The 18,116-nt window shown below is 39.3% G+C and overlaps 1 protein-coding gene across 1 annotated transcript in view; it reads right to left on the bottom strand.

The window, feature by feature from the left end:
* The window catches only part of AP3B1 (adaptor related protein complex 3 beta 1 subunit), a 234,755-nt gene that overhangs the window by 80,904 nt on the left and 135,735 nt on the right, over positions 1-18,116 (bottom strand). The window contains exons 18-22 of the mRNA XM_018557267.1: positions 17,923-18,031; positions 16,983-17,094; positions 11,332-11,479; positions 4,288-4,360; positions 296-405 (exon numbers count right to left, since the gene is read on the bottom strand). Of these exons, the coding sequence (XP_018412769.1) occupies positions 296-405; positions 4,288-4,360; positions 11,332-11,479; positions 16,983-17,094; positions 17,923-18,031 (552 nt within the window). The remainder of the gene's footprint in view (positions 1-295; positions 406-4,287; positions 4,361-11,331; positions 11,480-16,982; positions 17,095-17,922; positions 18,032-18,116) is intronic.

The raw sequence follows: 18,116 nt of genomic DNA on the forward strand, positions 1-18,116 counted from the left end.
TATATATATATATATACACACACATATATATATATGTATTCCTTAAGAAAAAAAAAAGTTTCTATACCCATGCACAAAAAAAAGACACCTCAAGTTAGTCTACATGTTTGTCACTGAACTCATCAATGCTAAAATTCAGAGAGTGGATTTAGTGGCAGGGATAAGCAACTTCAAAAAGGTAATTAAATACAAAAGTATGCAGTTGTGTATTAAAAAAAAAGACAAGTAAATAACTAAAAGCATATTTATATCTAATCAAATGACCGAATGAGAAAAACAGACAGACATAACTTACACTTATTAGTGGCGATGAGGTGGCGAGGGATAAACCTTGAAGATCAGCTATTAAACTAGGAGAAAGCATTGCAGGTTTGGGAGCAGCAACAGGAGTTGATACTTCATTAACTATGAGGAGGAAACAGAAGAAAAAATAATTCAGTGGTTTTGTTAATTTTACAGCTGTAAGTGGCAAGTCTAAAAAATCTGTTAGAAAGGTTAGGTTCTCGTACTGAGTGGGTACATATTTAGGAGTTTTACCAGATTTGTTTGCTATATAGATTTTTTTTATTTTAAGCTTTTATATTTTTGTTTAACTAGAAATATCTGAAAAATTGCATATTATATTTGATATTTACCACTTGGCAAAGTGAGCAAGGTTAAATCAAAATGAGGCAGCTCATTCAGAAGCTGCTACATGGAAATAGGGCAGGGAGATCAGATTATACACACTGTAGATTCAATCTAGCAATGTTAAATGTTAATGACCAAACCTTCTGGTTTAGTCAGCTATGCATTAGTTACTCCATACCATGGCCTGCATTCTGCAGACCATTCATAAAATGCAGGCCATGGTAAGGAGTCCACAAAGTACTCTCTGCTTTTTGTGTATCGTGAGCGGAGGCAGGTCAGTCACAAGACTTTGGCAGGTTGCTTGACTGAACTGTCCTACCAGTTGTTTTTGTTTTTTTCTTATTACAATCTCAATACAAATTAGTAAACCAAACATGAGATTGTAGTCCATCACAGGAGAGAGCTTGGAGTGGTGACTACTTTACAACATACGCAGGGATCATGGAGAACACAAGTAGCCACCCTCCAGAAGGAAGGACAGTGTCAGCACCAATTCAGAGATGATTTGAGGATCTACAGCTGAGTGATACACACATACGGTACAGTGTTGTTAAAAGTTTAGTGTCACTTTAAATCACAACCTGCACTTCATGCCAAGGTGTCTATAATCAGTATGCAACATATGGAGGCCATTTGTTATCTTTACACTAGGCCATCCTTAAGCTGGCTCTACACTGAGCACATTTCATTCAGGTCTTGTTTAACCAAATTAAATTCTCTCAGTGGGTGTCCTTATGTGCCAGCCCACGCCCGACATGATCAAATTGAAAGATCAAAAGGAGCTGGGCGGGAAAATTGTCAGCCAAACGTCCAATCAGATGCGTTTTTGCGAGTGGTTTGTAAAGCAATGATTTAAACGGCCAAACGCGCATGAAACATGAGCAAAAACGTAGCAAAGGCACATTTTTGAGCATTTCCATTGAAGTCTGTGGAGCCAAGAAGCGCTTAATCTGCCAAAAAGAAGCTCTTGTACTTTTTCCAGCGACGGCCGTTTAGCTACAAGCAACAAAATGCTCAGTTGTGAACATGGTCATAGAAATTAATGGGATTTTGTTTTGGGTGGTTTTTTGAGCATTCTTAGGGCAGAAAAAGCTATTTGCTTATCATTTACAGGTACAGTACATACTAAGCAGAAGGTCTACTATATAGTCTCTCTCTGGTATACATAAGTATTTAAGGTTCTAGGACAGTATTTGTATTTACTTCTATTATTTCAAAGCACTGAAAAGGATAATACAATATATATAATATAACAGTTTACAGCTGTATCTTTAACCACGTCCAGCGGGTTTACGTAAATGCATGTAATCCGCTGGTGCAGCCGTGTTCTTGGTACCATTTCAAAGCAGCAGACAATTGCTGTTTAAATACAAGCAATTTGACGTCTGTACAGGCGCCGGATCGCTTGTACGGTGCGGTGCTGTGCAAACCTCCGGGCCCGTCTTGGTGGGTCTCCTCTGATGGTTCGGAGGGAGATTAGCAGGCTTCCAGCTGCTGATCTCTCCTCCGATCACTGGACTCAGAAGTGATGTGCACGACATCACTTCCGGTCTCACTGAGCACATTCTCCGGCTCCTAGAGCCAGAAGAAGCTGGGGAAGCAGATATCTGCTTCATCAGCTTCTTTGGGGTCCCCAGGTGGCATTAGGGGTCTGAAAGACTTCTGAGGTCTCCATAAAGCGGACCTGTCACATTATATTTGCTATTTCATTGGGGGCTAACAATAAAGTTGAGTGTAAAAAAAAAAACAATTGTAAAAATTAAAAGCAACAGATAAAAAATTCAGCAAATTCTTTTTTATAGTCCCCCGCCCCCTTCCACGTGCACACACATACAACGCAAACACGTGTCAGGTGTGCCTACGTGTAAAAACGAAAATTGCGCTACGCGTTACATATTGTCGCGAGCATCAGAGCAATAATCCTAGGCCCATAAATCACTGTTAACACTAATCTGATGAGCAGTAAAAAGCTTTTAAAGCATCGCCTATGGGATATTTTGGTTATTGTAGTTATTTGCGGTTTCACGGACGCACGCAATTTTAAGGCTTGACATGTTTGTTATCTATGCACCCGGCGTGACCCCGTCTTTTAAACTTTACCACAAAATTAGGTATTATATTCTGTTTCTGGGCACTAAATTCAATTTTAGTAAATTTTATCCTAAAAAACACCTGTTTGATAAACATTTGCGCAAATACCATGCGGCATAAAAAATTGCAACTAGCATCTTTTTATTCTATAGGACATCTACTTTCAGAAAATATATAATTGTTTGGTGGTCTAAAGTTCTATCCCTCTCCTACATACTGCATAAAAGGGATTTTTTTAAGTACGCTTTGGTTGCATTATCAAACACAACTCTTTCGCTCTTTCACGCGTGTTATTATTATTATTATACTGGATTTATATAGCGCCAACAGTTTTCGCAGCACTTTACAATATAAGGAAGACATTACAATCAAAAACAATTCAAGACAAGATGGTAAGGATGGCCCTGCCTCTGAGGATTTACTTGAGAATTGAATGACAGAGCAACACTGATTAACGGTGTATAGTGCTAACAAAGCATTCGGCAGGCTTTTTCAAGGCAATAGGGAAGCATCAAAAACACTTGCAAAATGCCCTGCAAGTAGGGGAGGGTAAAGGGATGTAGTAAAGGGAAGTGACCAGCAAGAGTCACAGTAGCTGGGAAGACTTGGGTCGTGGCATCTGCACTGTCCTCTCACTCTCTGATTTCCCAGTGTTTTCTGGGTATGCAAAACCTCCTATACCTCTCCTGAGCGCCTGTGCAACGCTGGACAAATGCCTGAAAACCGATCTAGGGAGCATTGACCAAGCGGCACAATAGACTTCAATGCCTCCAGAACGTGACATGCAATCTATTTTTTGACGCAACGCTAATGCGTACTGGGCGGTTCCCATTGTTTTATCCCACATGGTATTTAATAGGTGGCAGAGAGGCGTTAAAAATGCCTGATTAATGCCTGGTTTTGCCGCACGTGTGAAAGAGCCCTTACAATGCTGATGTTTTAGCAGGATAGTATGTGCTGGGGCTTTAGAACTCCTTTAATAGGAACTACAATAACCACCCTCCAAAGCTCTTGTGAATTAACACTACCACCCCCCTCCCGAGCTGCTTACCTAAGTAATAGGACAGCTCCTTGTCTTCATCCTCTTAACCGATGACTGGATTTGTGCACTTAGCCCTCTCAGGCTTGTATGGAACTGTATATGGAGCATCTACAGTCTCAGAATATTGCCCTATACATAGAGCTGTGGTCAGTAGTTAAGGGGAAAACGAGAAGTGGAGTGTGGCTGCTTAAAGTAAGCTGGGTGGCAGTTGAGGTCAATACTTGAGGGGAGGGGGGTTAGAGGCAACGGGGTTCTAGTGTGGATTAGGTCAGGAGTGTTGGGGAGATGACTTAGTGTAGCATGTATTGAAAGGTACATCTGTACTCTGCTAAGGGCTGTTTATAAGTGTAACAGGTTTTAAAAGGAAATAGAAAAAAAAGAAGTACAAATAAAACAAAATAGGAGAGAATTATAGATAATCAATATACTGTAAAAAAAATGGCTACTTTCATGACAAATGTCCTTTAACTGCATATTTATTTACACGCCATGTCTAACCTTCAACAATATTTAACAATACTTACAGTCATCGAGGTCTAGAAGGGAAATAGCTTTTTTAGTTGGTTCCTTTGGTTTGACGGCCTTACTTTCTGTTTTCTGTAAAGAGACAGAATGATGTGTCAGGTAATGTAAATCTGGCCTCTAGTGTATATGTGTGCATCTATGTAATCTACGCAATGCTGAATTGTCAAGTTACACTTCAGCCTTCTCACTTTTCAAAGAATATTTAAAGCTCAACCCCAGCCTGCTTTTTTTTTTTTGCAGGGAAGGGAGAGACTTAAAATTTCTGCCAGTTTAGTATTTCTGTCTGGGACCTCATTTGGCAGATTTTGTTCACACTTTCTGTCCCTGGGAAGCCAAGGAAAAAAAAAAAGTCCCTATGTGTGTTGTAAAGTAACCACCACCCCAAGCTCACTCCCATGATAGACTACAACCTCACGTCTAGTTTACTAATTTGTACTGAGATTGTAGTCCATTACAGGAGTGAGCTTGGAGCGGTGGCTCCTTTACAACACACACAGGGACTATGGGGAAAAAAAAGTTGCCTGCCTCCAGAAGGAAGGACCGTGTCAGCACCAATTCAGAGATGACTTGAGGCTCTACAGCTGATTGATACACAAATAAGATACCTTTTGTTAATACTTAAGGTACTTGAATGAGATTTATAGCTTTAACTCCTGAACTTAGAGTCACTTTAATGTAGAAGTAAACTCTACTTTACAAAATCAGACCATTAGCCCCTATACAGTAAATACATTTTATAGTCAGCACCAAAAAATATGTTCTCTTCCCCTTGCAGAGATATCCCTGTATTCTGTTGTCATGACATCACTCGCGTATGTGCAGTTTTTCTCTTATTTACGACATCTATGGCCATGCCACAAACAGCAGAGCACCATGCAGGGATGACTTCATCTTCTATCTCTGGCAAGGTGCTTACTCTCATGATGCTCATTGCTTTCATGCCACTGGACTAAGTGAACACCAGCTAAAGTGGTCTGTGCAAGTGTGAGATTTCAGCAGGACACGCTATGAGAGCAGAAAAAGAGAAAGTTTACAATATGGTGCCGGGTTCAGCGACAGCAGGGGAGAGGGGTGCCTACAATACATTTAAAAACAAAGCCAGCTTAGGAATAGTGCTCTTTAGTGTATTTACTATCAATTGTTCAGTTGTCTTTTCCTGGTGGTGTTATGCTCGGTTTACTTCTGCTTTAAGTAATTTACAACAAGGCTACACAATAAAACAAAAAGGTATTTTCTAACATGGAACTTTAATATGGTTTATGTAGAATTAATGTTGCAGTCATTTTACTGAAGGGTAAACTTTCAGAATAATCTGTATTTTTCCATCTCGGCTAACATATTATAAAATGCTCTAAACTAGACGAGAATACAGAAGGACAGTCCCCAAAACATCAGTTGTAGCATCTCAGAGGGAGACGCTGCAGGTGACAAGACTACAGGCAAGATGTACCGTAAATTGTGGTAACAACATTCAGACAGGAAGGCTTCCATACCAAACACATAACAACAGAATGGGACCCACCAAAATTTCAGATTCAGTGTATGAAAAAAGCAGAATTGGGAATGCAAATCAGGGATTCTAGTGTGTGTATATGTATAGAAAAGAGACATGTATAAAGCCAAATATAGTAATTATATAGACAGCTATACAAGCTAAGAAATGGAATGCATCACAGCAGGCACAAGCATCAATGTATGTGAAGTGTCATCCAATAATACAGTATTGTTTTCACCACGATAATTTCTCTTTTAAGTCTCTTCAATAGACGGACGCTCATTTCCCTGCCGAAGACAGTGAGGGTCTCGCAGAAGATGTGATGGGGACATTGCATCTAGATTCCCCCATTTACAATTCATCTTGTTAATAGAGACAGAAGCTGGATAAAAGCATATAGTAGATGAAGCAGGAGATTGAGGATTTCTCTTGCGCTATGCATTATTCATGGCCTCTGACTGCAAAGTGTAGAAAATGAGAATTTCACACCGCGCCAAGAGCCACAGAGACCCGTGGAAAAGGCACATGAATTGCGGTTTACTGGCTGAATTTTACCTTGCCATCCAAAATATTTATGTGTTCAGCATCATTCAAAACTCACACGCTCTGACTGATGGCCGACCGCCACCTTGGATTGCCTCTTAAAAAGTTATCAGCCAGAAATATGGTTTAGCTATTTAAGACGTGATAATGGCACTTCCTGAAAGTGCAGTTCAGAGGGAGAGGATTATGAATATTTACATTTGTTTAGGCTGCGGATCCGTGCTGCTTCAAAGTTTGAGAGTTCTGTTACGTCAGACTTTTTTCCGTTAGAGAATTTTAGATGATTGAACATGCAGCGCAAATTCTCTCAATAACATAAATCTGTTATTTAAGTAAAAGCCACACAAACAGCTTCTACCCGATGTTACTATATTATGGGATAGTAGCTACTGCTCAGTAGGTAATACCTAAACTGTTAATGCAAAACACATCTTCAGCTTAAAATTGCATCTGTGGGCAAAATTTAAAATAAATACATGACATACCCCTCTGCAATACTTGCCTATATCTTCATATCTGAGGGCTTGTTCACACCTTGTCAGACCAGAGTTTGTTCTCGGACCAAAAAAGCATCCAAATGCATCCCTATGGTATTTCTGGGCTCTGTTCACACCAACGCAGTCTATTCCGGTCCAGACAAAAAAAAAATACTTCTCGTCTCATTTTCTCTGGTCTGGAATTCACTGGAACGCATTGTAAACGCATCACAAACGCATTGGACTGCACCTGAAAGCCCATTTTAAGTTAAAAAAACAAAAAAGCATCGGAACGCTGCAAAATTGCGATAAAAATGCGCTGCAGTGCATTTGCAGATCTGCTCCAGACATGGTGTGAACATGGCCTTATTCTTTAAAAATACACAGAAAAATACCTGATTATCTTGCCACAAAACCAATGACCTCCTAACTTCCTGTTGACTGAGAACACAGTAGTGGGAATTTATCAAAATTGGAGCAGCCAAAATCTGGAGCGGTTGCTCATAGTAACCAATCAGCTTCTCTCTTCAGTTTGTTACGCTAAGAAACATTGAAGGATAGAAGCTGATTGGCTGCTATAGAAAGCTGCTTTAGATTCTGTGTGCCCCAGTTTTGATAAATTCTCCTCTACTGCACTACAGAACTTCACCTACCCTTAGCTTTTAGCACCAAAACGCCCAGGAGTGAACATGGATTTCCACTTTTGCAGTCAAATTTGAGAAAACCCCTCTGTGTGTTTGTTATGTGTTCTCCTTCACACAGCATACCAATTGTAGAAAAAAATGTCATTAACATACAATGGAGAAGCCAGGTTTGTAATCCTTTAAACCCCTATATAGCCCGTTCTAACATTGTAAAGGAGAAGCAAGTAGAAGTTATAACCCTTAAGAAACCAAGAAACCCTAACCCAAGTAAATGCAGTTTAAACTGCAATTTTTGTTTTCATCTTATGCAATTTGAATGGGAACACGTAACAAATATAAAATAGGCAGGACTTGAAAAATCCACTCGTCCGCGACGAGAGGACGGTGGAGCCCGACGAGCAGCTTCCCGGCCAGCCGTTGTAATTACACGGCCAGGAGCTTTACATTCAAGCGATCGGGTGTCTCTAGAGACACCCGATCGCTTGTATTACCTGCAGCTGTCGCTGCCATTGCCTGTCCCGAGATCCGCTGTGCCCGATGCAGCCGGGACAGCTCTGTGACAGGAGATCAAAAGGGAGTTCAGTATACAAACTCCCTTTGATCTCCTCTCAGTCCCCGAATGCAGGAAGTGATGTATATTACATCACTTCCTGCATTCACTGTCACTCTCCCGCTAAAGAAGCTGATGAAGCAGATATCTGCTTCATCAGCTTCTCTGGGGTTCCCTAGGTGTCATTAGGGGTCTTGGAGACCCCTGATGTCTCCATAAATAGGACCTGTCATGTACATTGGCTATTACATAGGGGGCTTCTTAGCCCCCCACGTAATAGCAATAAAGCTGAAAGCTGTGTGTAAAAAAAAAAAAAGTAATACTAAAATTAAAGAAGCATTAAAAAAAGAAAAACATTTTTTTTTAAGTCCCCGACCCCTTATACACACGCAGATATGCGTCGGGTGCGCCTACGTGCAAAAACGACGATTGCGCCTCTTGTGCCACACATGTTAAATATCGCTGCAAACGTCGGAGTGAGAGCAATAATTTAAGAGCCATTAATCACTGATAACACTAAACTGATGAGCAGTAAAAGTGTTGTAATCGTCGCCTATGGGCGTTTTTTGCGATTTTGCGGGCACACGCAAGTTTAAGGCTTGACATGTTTGGTGTCTATTTACCCGACGTGACCCCGAATTTTATGTTTTACTAAAAATATGGGTAAGAATAAATGTTTTATAACATAACGTAGGGAATTTTTTAATTTTTTTACATTTATGGTACTTTTTTCATTATATAGTAAAGAAAAATATCCCCCCCAACCCCCCCCACCCCCCGTGGTGATTATATACCTCCAAAAGAAAGCTCTATCTGCCCCCAAATTTTTTTAGCATAAATTGCAAGGCCATAGTCCGGTCATGCTGATTGGTGAATTTTTTGACTGGCTGGTGAGAAACCATCACATTTTTCAAGCCCTGAAAATAGGTGTTATCCCAATTTGGATGCAAAAGTGGAAATAGAAGTTAAGGTGAGCAGCCAATTAATGCAAAATGAAAGGGTTCAGCCTCAACACACAGTAATGTAATTGGTGTGCATGGGCCCTAAATGTTTTAGATATACAATATATTTGAAAGATGGCAACATAATATAAACAATCTCTCAATGTATATAAATAGAAATGTTTTATGTATAAACTGATATCTAAGGCCTGATTCCCACCTAGGTGGCACTGTTTTTGGACGTTTCTACGGCAGCATGCGGTTACTTGCGTGTTTATGCACATTTTTACGTGCATACATGAAAAGGGCGTTTTGACTGGCAGCTCATAAAAAACATTGCGGGCAATGGTAGAATGCACGTTTAAACACACAAAAGCGCTCTTGAGAATGTGCGGCGTGCTTCTGCCACGCGATTTTGGGCATTTCCAATGAAGCGCTTTTATCTGCCCAAAGAAGCTCAGGTACCTTTTCGGGCGCTTGGCATTTTCCTGCTCAGGTGTGAACCAGGGCCATTGAAAATCATGGGATTTCTTTTATTGGGCATTTAAAAGCGCTTTTCGAACTGCTCAAAAACTCCTAGGTGTGAACCAGGCCTAACTGGTATGGTGATAGCCTTTGCAATCCTCTCATGTTACTGCTAGGATGAAACATAAGTCTATCTGTAGTACTACACGGTAGCCAGAGGGCTTTTAATTCATTTCAAGAAACGTTGTTTATGGTTATTGTTGTATATTGTGATTTGATAATGCTGGCTTAAGCCCTACTGAAATAAGAATCTTTACCAGCCCAACATGTTATAGTGATAGCCTTGTCCTTTACTTACATAACGCAACATGCATCACAAACCAATGTTACAGGATCCTGCAGAATCCCTTTTCTCAGGGCAAGGTACATACCATTTCAGGGTCCCTAGATGGCCATACAATCTGATCTCTATACAATCGACTTTATATTTCCCAAAACTTAATTACACTAGGGCCTACTTAAACAATTCAATCAATTTTGCCCCTAGCTTTTGGAAGACCTAAAAGAATGTACGAGGGTTAATCAAAAAGTAATGCCTCCATGTCTGTAATTTGAGATCTATTAGAATGATTGTGAATGTTTATGTACCATGTTATAGAGGTGTCCTTACCCCACTAATGTATGCTTTTCTTTTTAGAACCATGGATCTCCGTCAAAAGCAACGAGCTGTAATTGAATTTCTGGCGAAACAGGGTTGTGCACCCAAGGAAATCCATAATTGGCTAAAGAATGTTTATGGGGACGCTGTAGTGGACATTAGCAATGTGCGGCGTTGGTTGAAGAAGTTTCAAGAAGGAGAAACCCAAATTCCACTACAGCACCCCCAGATCCATGGTTCTAATCACTCAATCTGAAAAAAAAAAGCATAGATCAGTGGGGTAAGGACACCTCTATAACATGGCACATGAACATTCATAGATCACAAAATTACAAACATGGAGGCATTACTTTTTGCTGGACCCTCGTACAATCAGACTGAAACATGTATGGGCAACACTTTAGCTAGAGTGTAGAAAGCCATCTGAAACCTGACATTTGCATGCTGCCAACTAACTAGACATACTTATAGAGTGCGAGGTCAGGCAGTTTACAGGCCAAGAAATCTCACTGCTGACCCTCTGAATGCCTCATGCTCCCATTGTATCTGATCCATTCTTTTTGGCCTGGTTGACACCTTTGCTTTATGGTACCACACCGTGCACATGTTAGTGCTTGTGGTGCCATCCATTTTGAATGGCACCCTAATGAACTAAAGCAGCTCACCTGCAGTGTGCAGCAACACATAATACTACACTACCATGCATTGCCTTCTCAAAAAAGGGTTAAGCGCCGTTCACTGCTCAAGTTAACATCCTGTTTCTATTATTTTACTAAAAAAAGCCAAACTATCGGTATTATTCCATCCTTAAAGAAGTTTAAACATCTGCTTTGTAAAGGGCAGAATGGGTTCTAGGCACTTACTGAAACTTGATTTGATAAAAAAGAAGAAAAATAGAAATGTATAAATCAGGGACAACACAACTCCAAAACAAGGAGACTCTGCAGCTCTTGTAATACAGTAATGACTTCACTGGTCTAGAAACTGCACAATGGCTCAGTGCCTTGTGTTAGATTTTCACAGCACAATTTGCACATCCTGACATTGGACTGTAATCTTCACTGGAGCAGGGTATGATGTGAATGGTTCCTTAACCTCTGTAAAGTTTGGCAGGAAATGCTGCTGTATGAATTAAGTTAAATACAGAAGTTATAGTTTACAGGGAGGGAATTACAAGTCTTGAAATGCATGAATGTATATTCCTTCTGTAAAAATAAATAAGGTTCATCCCAATTGATTATTACAAAAATCACAGGGGAGATAGATCTCACCTTGCTGCTGGTAATATTTTTAGGCTTTTGTGGCTCGGAGTCGCTATCCTCTTCAGATCCTGAACCAGAGTTTGAACTTTCATTTGAAGATGAAGAACTGGAACCTCCACTTTCTACAGAGTCCACATTCTCATTATCTTCAGACTCACTAAAAAGGCAGAATTCAATTACATAAATATTGTTTGCTAGGTAAAGGCGCTTTATTAACTTACAAGCAAGCAGTTTTATATTAAAATGTGACCTAAAAGCATGCATAATACCAAACAAGGTGGCTACATATAAAAATATCTAGAACTCAGCAATTTGCACGAATGATTATTATTTACAATGCTCCTGGACTGGGAACAAAATGAAGGACATAAAATATCAATATATTTCTAACATCACAAAAAAGAAAAAAAACACTAGCTACCTTGTTACAGACTAGACTACATGCTCAATAGACATTAGGAATTTAAATGTAACATTATAGTCCAACATGGAAGCAAACTTGGAGCGGTGGCTACTTTTCAACACACAAAGGGACCACCCTCCAGTAGAAAAAACAGTCTCTGCACAAAATTCAGAGATGATTTGAGGATCTACAGCCGAGTGATACACAAATAAGATCAATTTTTGTTAACCGTTAGGAGTTAAATGTAAAAAATGCATTCAAGTACCCCGAATTTAATGTCACTTTAAATAAAACCTATTTTCATTACATACCTTACGTTAGAATCAGTGACATCATCACCGGGTCTCTCTGCTTCATTTAAAGTTTATCTCTTGCCAAAATATTTTAGTTAGTTTTGGACAGAGAAGGGAGCAGTTAGATTTACAAAGACAACATTCCACCACTGTCATCAAGACAAAAAACTGAAGGGAAATCTAACATTTTAAGAGTTGTTACGGAAACAGGAGGCAAGGGGAAATCTTCCCAAGATGCACCTTTTAGGTTGACAACTAAAAGGGGATATGTCCCCTTGCTTTGGAAACATTTTATCCATCTTCCTGTTGTGTCTCTGGGTAAGAATGTAAATATCATAATGTGTCTTGAACTGCAAAAAATAATTGTTTGAAAAATGTCCTACTCTTTTTTTAAATTACTTTACTAACTGTTCCCCAATAACTACTTCACTACATTCAGATACAAAACAGCAAGAGACCACCCATATACTGTGGTGAGGTGTTCCCATGTATAAGAAGAAGCCTCTTGCTGCTTTGTATCAGGATGTGATGTAGATGCAGCTTGAGAATAATAGAGGTATAGATATCACCAGGTATCCCAGGCTGTGAGCAAGATGCAGATGGGTCAATACAAGTTTTGTTTTATATAGGATGCATATTTGAAAAGTTGCCTTTAGCTTGTAAAAAAATGAAATGAGATCTTATTTACAGTGAGGAGGTGCTGGTCCTCTACTTCTGAAATTGTGCACATGAATCGTACATTCCTTCTAGTATAGGCATCCCACAAAAGGTGGTTAAAGTGACATTAAAGTAAAAAAAATGTTTCCCTCCCCCCAATGTTAATTAAAGCACTTACCTTAAATGATGTCTCTTAATCTGATCTTCTTTCCTGATGTTTTCATCTGTCTCTCCAGCGTTGCTGCGGGTCTCCAATCCAGCACTGACTCCTCTGTCCTTGCTGGCACTTCCTGTCCGGTGTCTGCACACGAGCGCACGCGTCCATAGACTTACCTTGTGTCTCTCCTCGTCTCCTGGCCGTGAATCCGAACTGCGCATGTGCCCGCCCCAAGATGCTTTGCGGCCGCCCGAGAATTTTCACATTTTCGGGCGGGAGTGCGCGGGGAAGACACAGGTAAGTATTGACCTCTTTTAAATCGTTTTTCTTTTTTTTACACTTTTTGCATATATCTACTGCTTACTAGCAGTAGATATATGCAAAAAAAAATGGAGGCATTAATGATACTTTAACCTCTCTATATTGCACTTTATGTGTGTGTGTTTTGAATAGTTTTACTTTCACAAAAAATGCTGAATTTTGAGTTTATCCCCTTTAGATCCATGCAGCTTCAAGAAAAAAACAAAGCATTATCACACTGATTCGATCATTATCATATAAATAATAAAGTAAAAGCTTCCCCATACATCACTGCCTAATAACAAAATGTTACCTATGTTTTCACAAATCATTTTCCTCCCATCTAGCATACAACGGTGTTCACATGCTGACGCACATTATGAATCTAATGAGAAGAGTTTAATGGTAAGTAGTAGCTTGTGTTTGCAGTGATGAAAAGCCTATAATAATTTAACCTACAGATTTCATTTGTTCTGAGTGGGAGAAACAATATAAATCACTTTTAAAATCATTAAATCCTGACTTAAATTAATAAAGTCATAATTAGGGCATTATGCTGTGTTTGTTATGGAAGTGGCAAGGCGAGCTGCTTTAATTACTGTCTGTAATAAGAGGAGCAGAGTGCGTACTGCACCCCAATCAGGGCTGTCAGCCACCACTGAGCTTAACCACAAACTCATCAGCTGAGTTGGCGGCCGGTTACAGAGCAAAGGGTGAGCGCGTCTACATGAAGACCACCACATGACAGTGCTTAGGAAGGACAAAATGCACATAATAAAGTGGAGAATATTCCTGGCAATTACTATTAGGCCCATTTAAACTACTAAGTACAGCAAAGAGGCCTTCAAGAAGAACTCAAACCAAAAGCTTCAGTTTCTGGTAGGTGTGGAGCAATTAAAAGACCTAATGATTTATGAATTCCAGAGATTATGAAAAAGAGACCTCAGTGTTTGAGTCGGCAAACTTGGACAGCTCGCAAATGCCATTACAGGTTCCCGCTCTCCCTGATGAGTTTTTAATGTGTTTAAGGGAAATATAACAAGCGAAAACACCTAAAAGACTTTTGAGATAGCCTTAAACTAGTGCCGGAAGGGAGCTAGGAACTTGGGCGGGTGATCTTCTTTATGAAGTTCCATTTTATTCCACTGATAACTGAAATATCACTGACTGACCTCTTAAGTAATGTATGGATGCATAAACATTGACATCTCCTCCCATGCTCGCCTCCATGACTTTTCCAGAGTGTCTCTCATCATCTGACCCCAATCTGTCTGCCTATCTCTTAATCTGCCCACCTTTAGGCGATCCTTAAAAACTCAATATAAATATGAGAAGTCACTTGCACTCCAGTTCAGTCAATATTTTATTGACCTCTGTGGTGTCACAACATGGCAAGCTTGAGTTGGAGTGTGAGTGACTTCTTCATATGGCACCCACCCGATACTTGAGGGTATTATCCGGTCAGTTGTGTGATCGGTTTCTTTTGATCCTTAAAAACTCAACTCTTCAGGGAAGCCTATCCCTTCTCAACATAACTGCCCTTTTACTTCTTACATTAACTCAATCTAAACAATTATTACCTTTTGTAACACTTGACCCCCTGCTCTAACAAGCAGGGCCCTCCTAACCCTATTGTACTGACATTTTATTGTAAAGTAAATTGTATTTTAACTGTACTGTCTCCTGCGCAAATTGTTGGCGCTATATAAATCCTGTATAATAATAATAATAACTAGGGTTTTTTTCTCTGTGAAAGTATATATCTTGTCCATCTTTTAGTCTCTCAAATAAGATACTGTAGTTGAAATTGAAACTTAACCCCTTCATGACTGAGCTAGTTTTCAGTTTCTGTTCATAAATGACTGACACACTTTTTACATTGTTGCTGTGTGATTCTTCCACGCCAGTAATATACTTCCTTACTAAATGTACCCCGCACATATTATATATTGGTTTTTAGAGGACAGATAGGGCTATATAATTATATCACATATGTGTACCTAACCCCTCACTTAGTTTGAATAAAAAAAATGAGGAAAAAAACTAGAAGAAAACAATTTTTTCAAAAGTTTTGATTATTATTATTTTTTAAAAATGTTTTTATATTAATTACAGTATAACAAATATATTTATATATAATTTTTATTTTCCTAATTTTGTTTTACACTTTATTTAATTTTTTTTACACTTTGTAAAAAAAAATATATATATATATATTTTTTTTTTTTCCTTGTCAGTTTATATCAAGCAATCACCATGACAGCTTGATAAATTAACTTTTTTATTTTATTTTTGGCTATTAGGCTGATCCAAACTTAGGAACAGCTAATAATAACCTTAGAGACTGATCCTGACTTTAGTCAGATTCAGATCTCACTAAAAGCTCTTTGATCGTGCCTAGACGATCAGAAATGATACATTTCACTCAAAAGATATACATTGTATCTTTTCAGTGAAATGTATCTAAACATCGGGCTCTCCAGCTGTCAAAACAAAATAGCAGAGAGGTGAGTCACTGCTACCTCTCTGCAATTTTCAGCGGTCAAATACGGGATCGCAAATTGCGGTCCTGTATTTGCATGTAACGGCTTCATTCTTTCATTAATGAAAGGAAGAAGCTTTTTTCCAAAAAGCTTAATTATTTCACTAATGAATGCCTCAATACTGAGGCATTCATTAATGACTGGTAACCGCTGAGAATCAGCTGTTACCAGCATTACAAAGCCTGATATAACTCGTCACGTACAGTGTACGTGGCCAGTCATATAGGCAGAAAGTGGGAAAGGGTAGGGAGGATTTCTCTTACTTTGAAGTGATCTGCTTTTTTCAGGACTTGTTCACACCATGTCTGGATCATGTCCGAACCAGAACATCCCAATGTATTCCTGGGCTCTGTTCATTCCAGCGCAGTTTGTTCGGGTCGAGACCAGAAAAATATTCCTGGTCTTATTTTCTCTGGTCTGGAATGTACTGAAACCCATGGAAATGCATCAAATCCACATGCAAAAGCACTGGAGTGCACCTGTAAGACCATTTTATGCTAAAAAAAAAAGCGGCGAAAACCCAATGCACTGCGTTCCAGATCTGGTCCAGAAAATGGTTTGAGCCTGGCCTTATTACTGTGGTGTCTTGAGACATAAAGTAAAGGAAAATTGCGACAAAGAGGAAGAGAGGGCAAAAGTATAAATAACCATCAGGGGTTAAAAACATCTCCTAGTTTTGCTTTAAATACACTTTAATTCGTTTTTCTGGAATCAACTAAAAACTGTTGACTAAAGCTTTTAAGGTCTCCTTTTGCAAGGACCGTGTCAGGGTGGAATGGTGTTTCTATATCCCCTTAGTTCATTTGGGACTGCACAAAGAAAACTATAGATTTATTTTGGATATGGTTACATTTTTAATAGCCACAGAATAAGAATTTATTGGATTGGATACTTCACCAGGCCACAATTATCTTTATGACCCAGAAAATCTTCTCTCAAAGCCTGGTTCAGCTCTGTTAGCATGTGCTTGGTTGGGACAGAGAGTCAAGCCTCTTTTACCTGCAGTAATTGATTCTTCATATATGTGTAGGTATATTCTGTATTATGTAGATATCTCACACAGGTGCAGCAGAAATGTTTGCAAGCTTGCTTTAACCTCTTGCCGTCCGCCCGTAGTAGAAAAACGGACGGACGGCACTGCTGCATCTGCGGGTTGAAAAAAAATTTTTCTGCTCGCGCGCGCCCCCTAGCGGGCACGCACGGGCAAAAGCCATTTGTCGTCTTATGGCTTCTTATGGAATACGGTTGCCTGTGCTGAAACACATAAGGAGGCCGAAATGAAGTGCAAAATTGAGTTAAACCATTACCTATTACTTTTATCTTCTTTCTTGCTTTTCTCATCCTCAGATTCATCCTCTTCCTCACTTGAAGAGCTGCCTTCCTGATCATCGCTTTCCTCCTCACTGTCAGACTCATTTTCTAGCAAAGAGACAGTATAACAAAGTATTTAGCCCACACAGGAAAGGCTTCACATCACACAGGCTAATCAAGGTTTAAAGTGTTTTTCCAATTTCCAAACAAATTAGGATAACACCTATTTTATATTTGTTGAATATGCTTTGATCCACCGCTCCAAAAACTCTCAGCCCATAATACATGAGACATGGGCATTGCGGGTGCTGACTGTGTTAGAGGGGCAGTGTCTACCCGTGTTGTGTCAATAAAGTTTATTTAGGGAGTGATGTCACCATTTGAGAGTATTACCAATTTTATATTTGTTACTTGTTCACATTCACATAGCATAACATTAAAAATATTTCAAAATTACTGCCTACCTTTATTTTAGCTGAAATCCTAAAGAGGGGGTGTGTTTGCCATAATTAACCCTGTTTGTATTAACACAACTGTGCAGTTCTCCCATTATCAGTTGTAACAAAAAGCTAAAGATCTCAAGGCTTGGCTAGTGCATTGTATGTTAATGCACTTACAAAAAATAAATACAAAACCTGTCCCTCAAGCCTGTCCCTTAACTGCCATCTATTCTAAGCAATAGACGCTGTATGTAATTCCCCATGTATAAACAACCTGTGCCAAAGGAACGTGAACAAAAAAAAAAAACCACATATACACACACATATATACATACAGAGGATTTTTTGTTGGGCAGACCACTGTAGATGCCATTCAGTACATGTCACCTTAAGATGTCCCTATATTTAACAGTATATTACGAGATAATAAGAAAAGCATATGGTAAAATGTTTAAAATCTGTTAGAATTTGATGTCCTTGTCCCAAAAGAAATTACCACTGGATGCTGCAGATGCTTCCTCCTCTTCCTCAGATTCTGAATAGAACTTGCCTGAAGATGGTTTCTCTTTTTTCTGCTTTCCTTCCAAAGGCCCCCATATTTTTGCCTAAAAATAGGGAAAAAAATACCTTTCCTAATGAACTTGAATGGAAATTTAAGGCAACAGATGCTCAATAATAAACTATTTATAC

Source organism: Nanorana parkeri, unplaced genomic scaffold, assembly GCF_000935625.1.
Source record: "Nanorana parkeri isolate BGI_ZX_2015 unplaced genomic scaffold, ASM93562v1 scaffold277, whole genome shotgun sequence".
Classification (NCBI taxonomy): Eukaryota; Metazoa; Chordata; class Amphibia; order Anura; family Dicroglossidae; genus Nanorana; species Nanorana parkeri.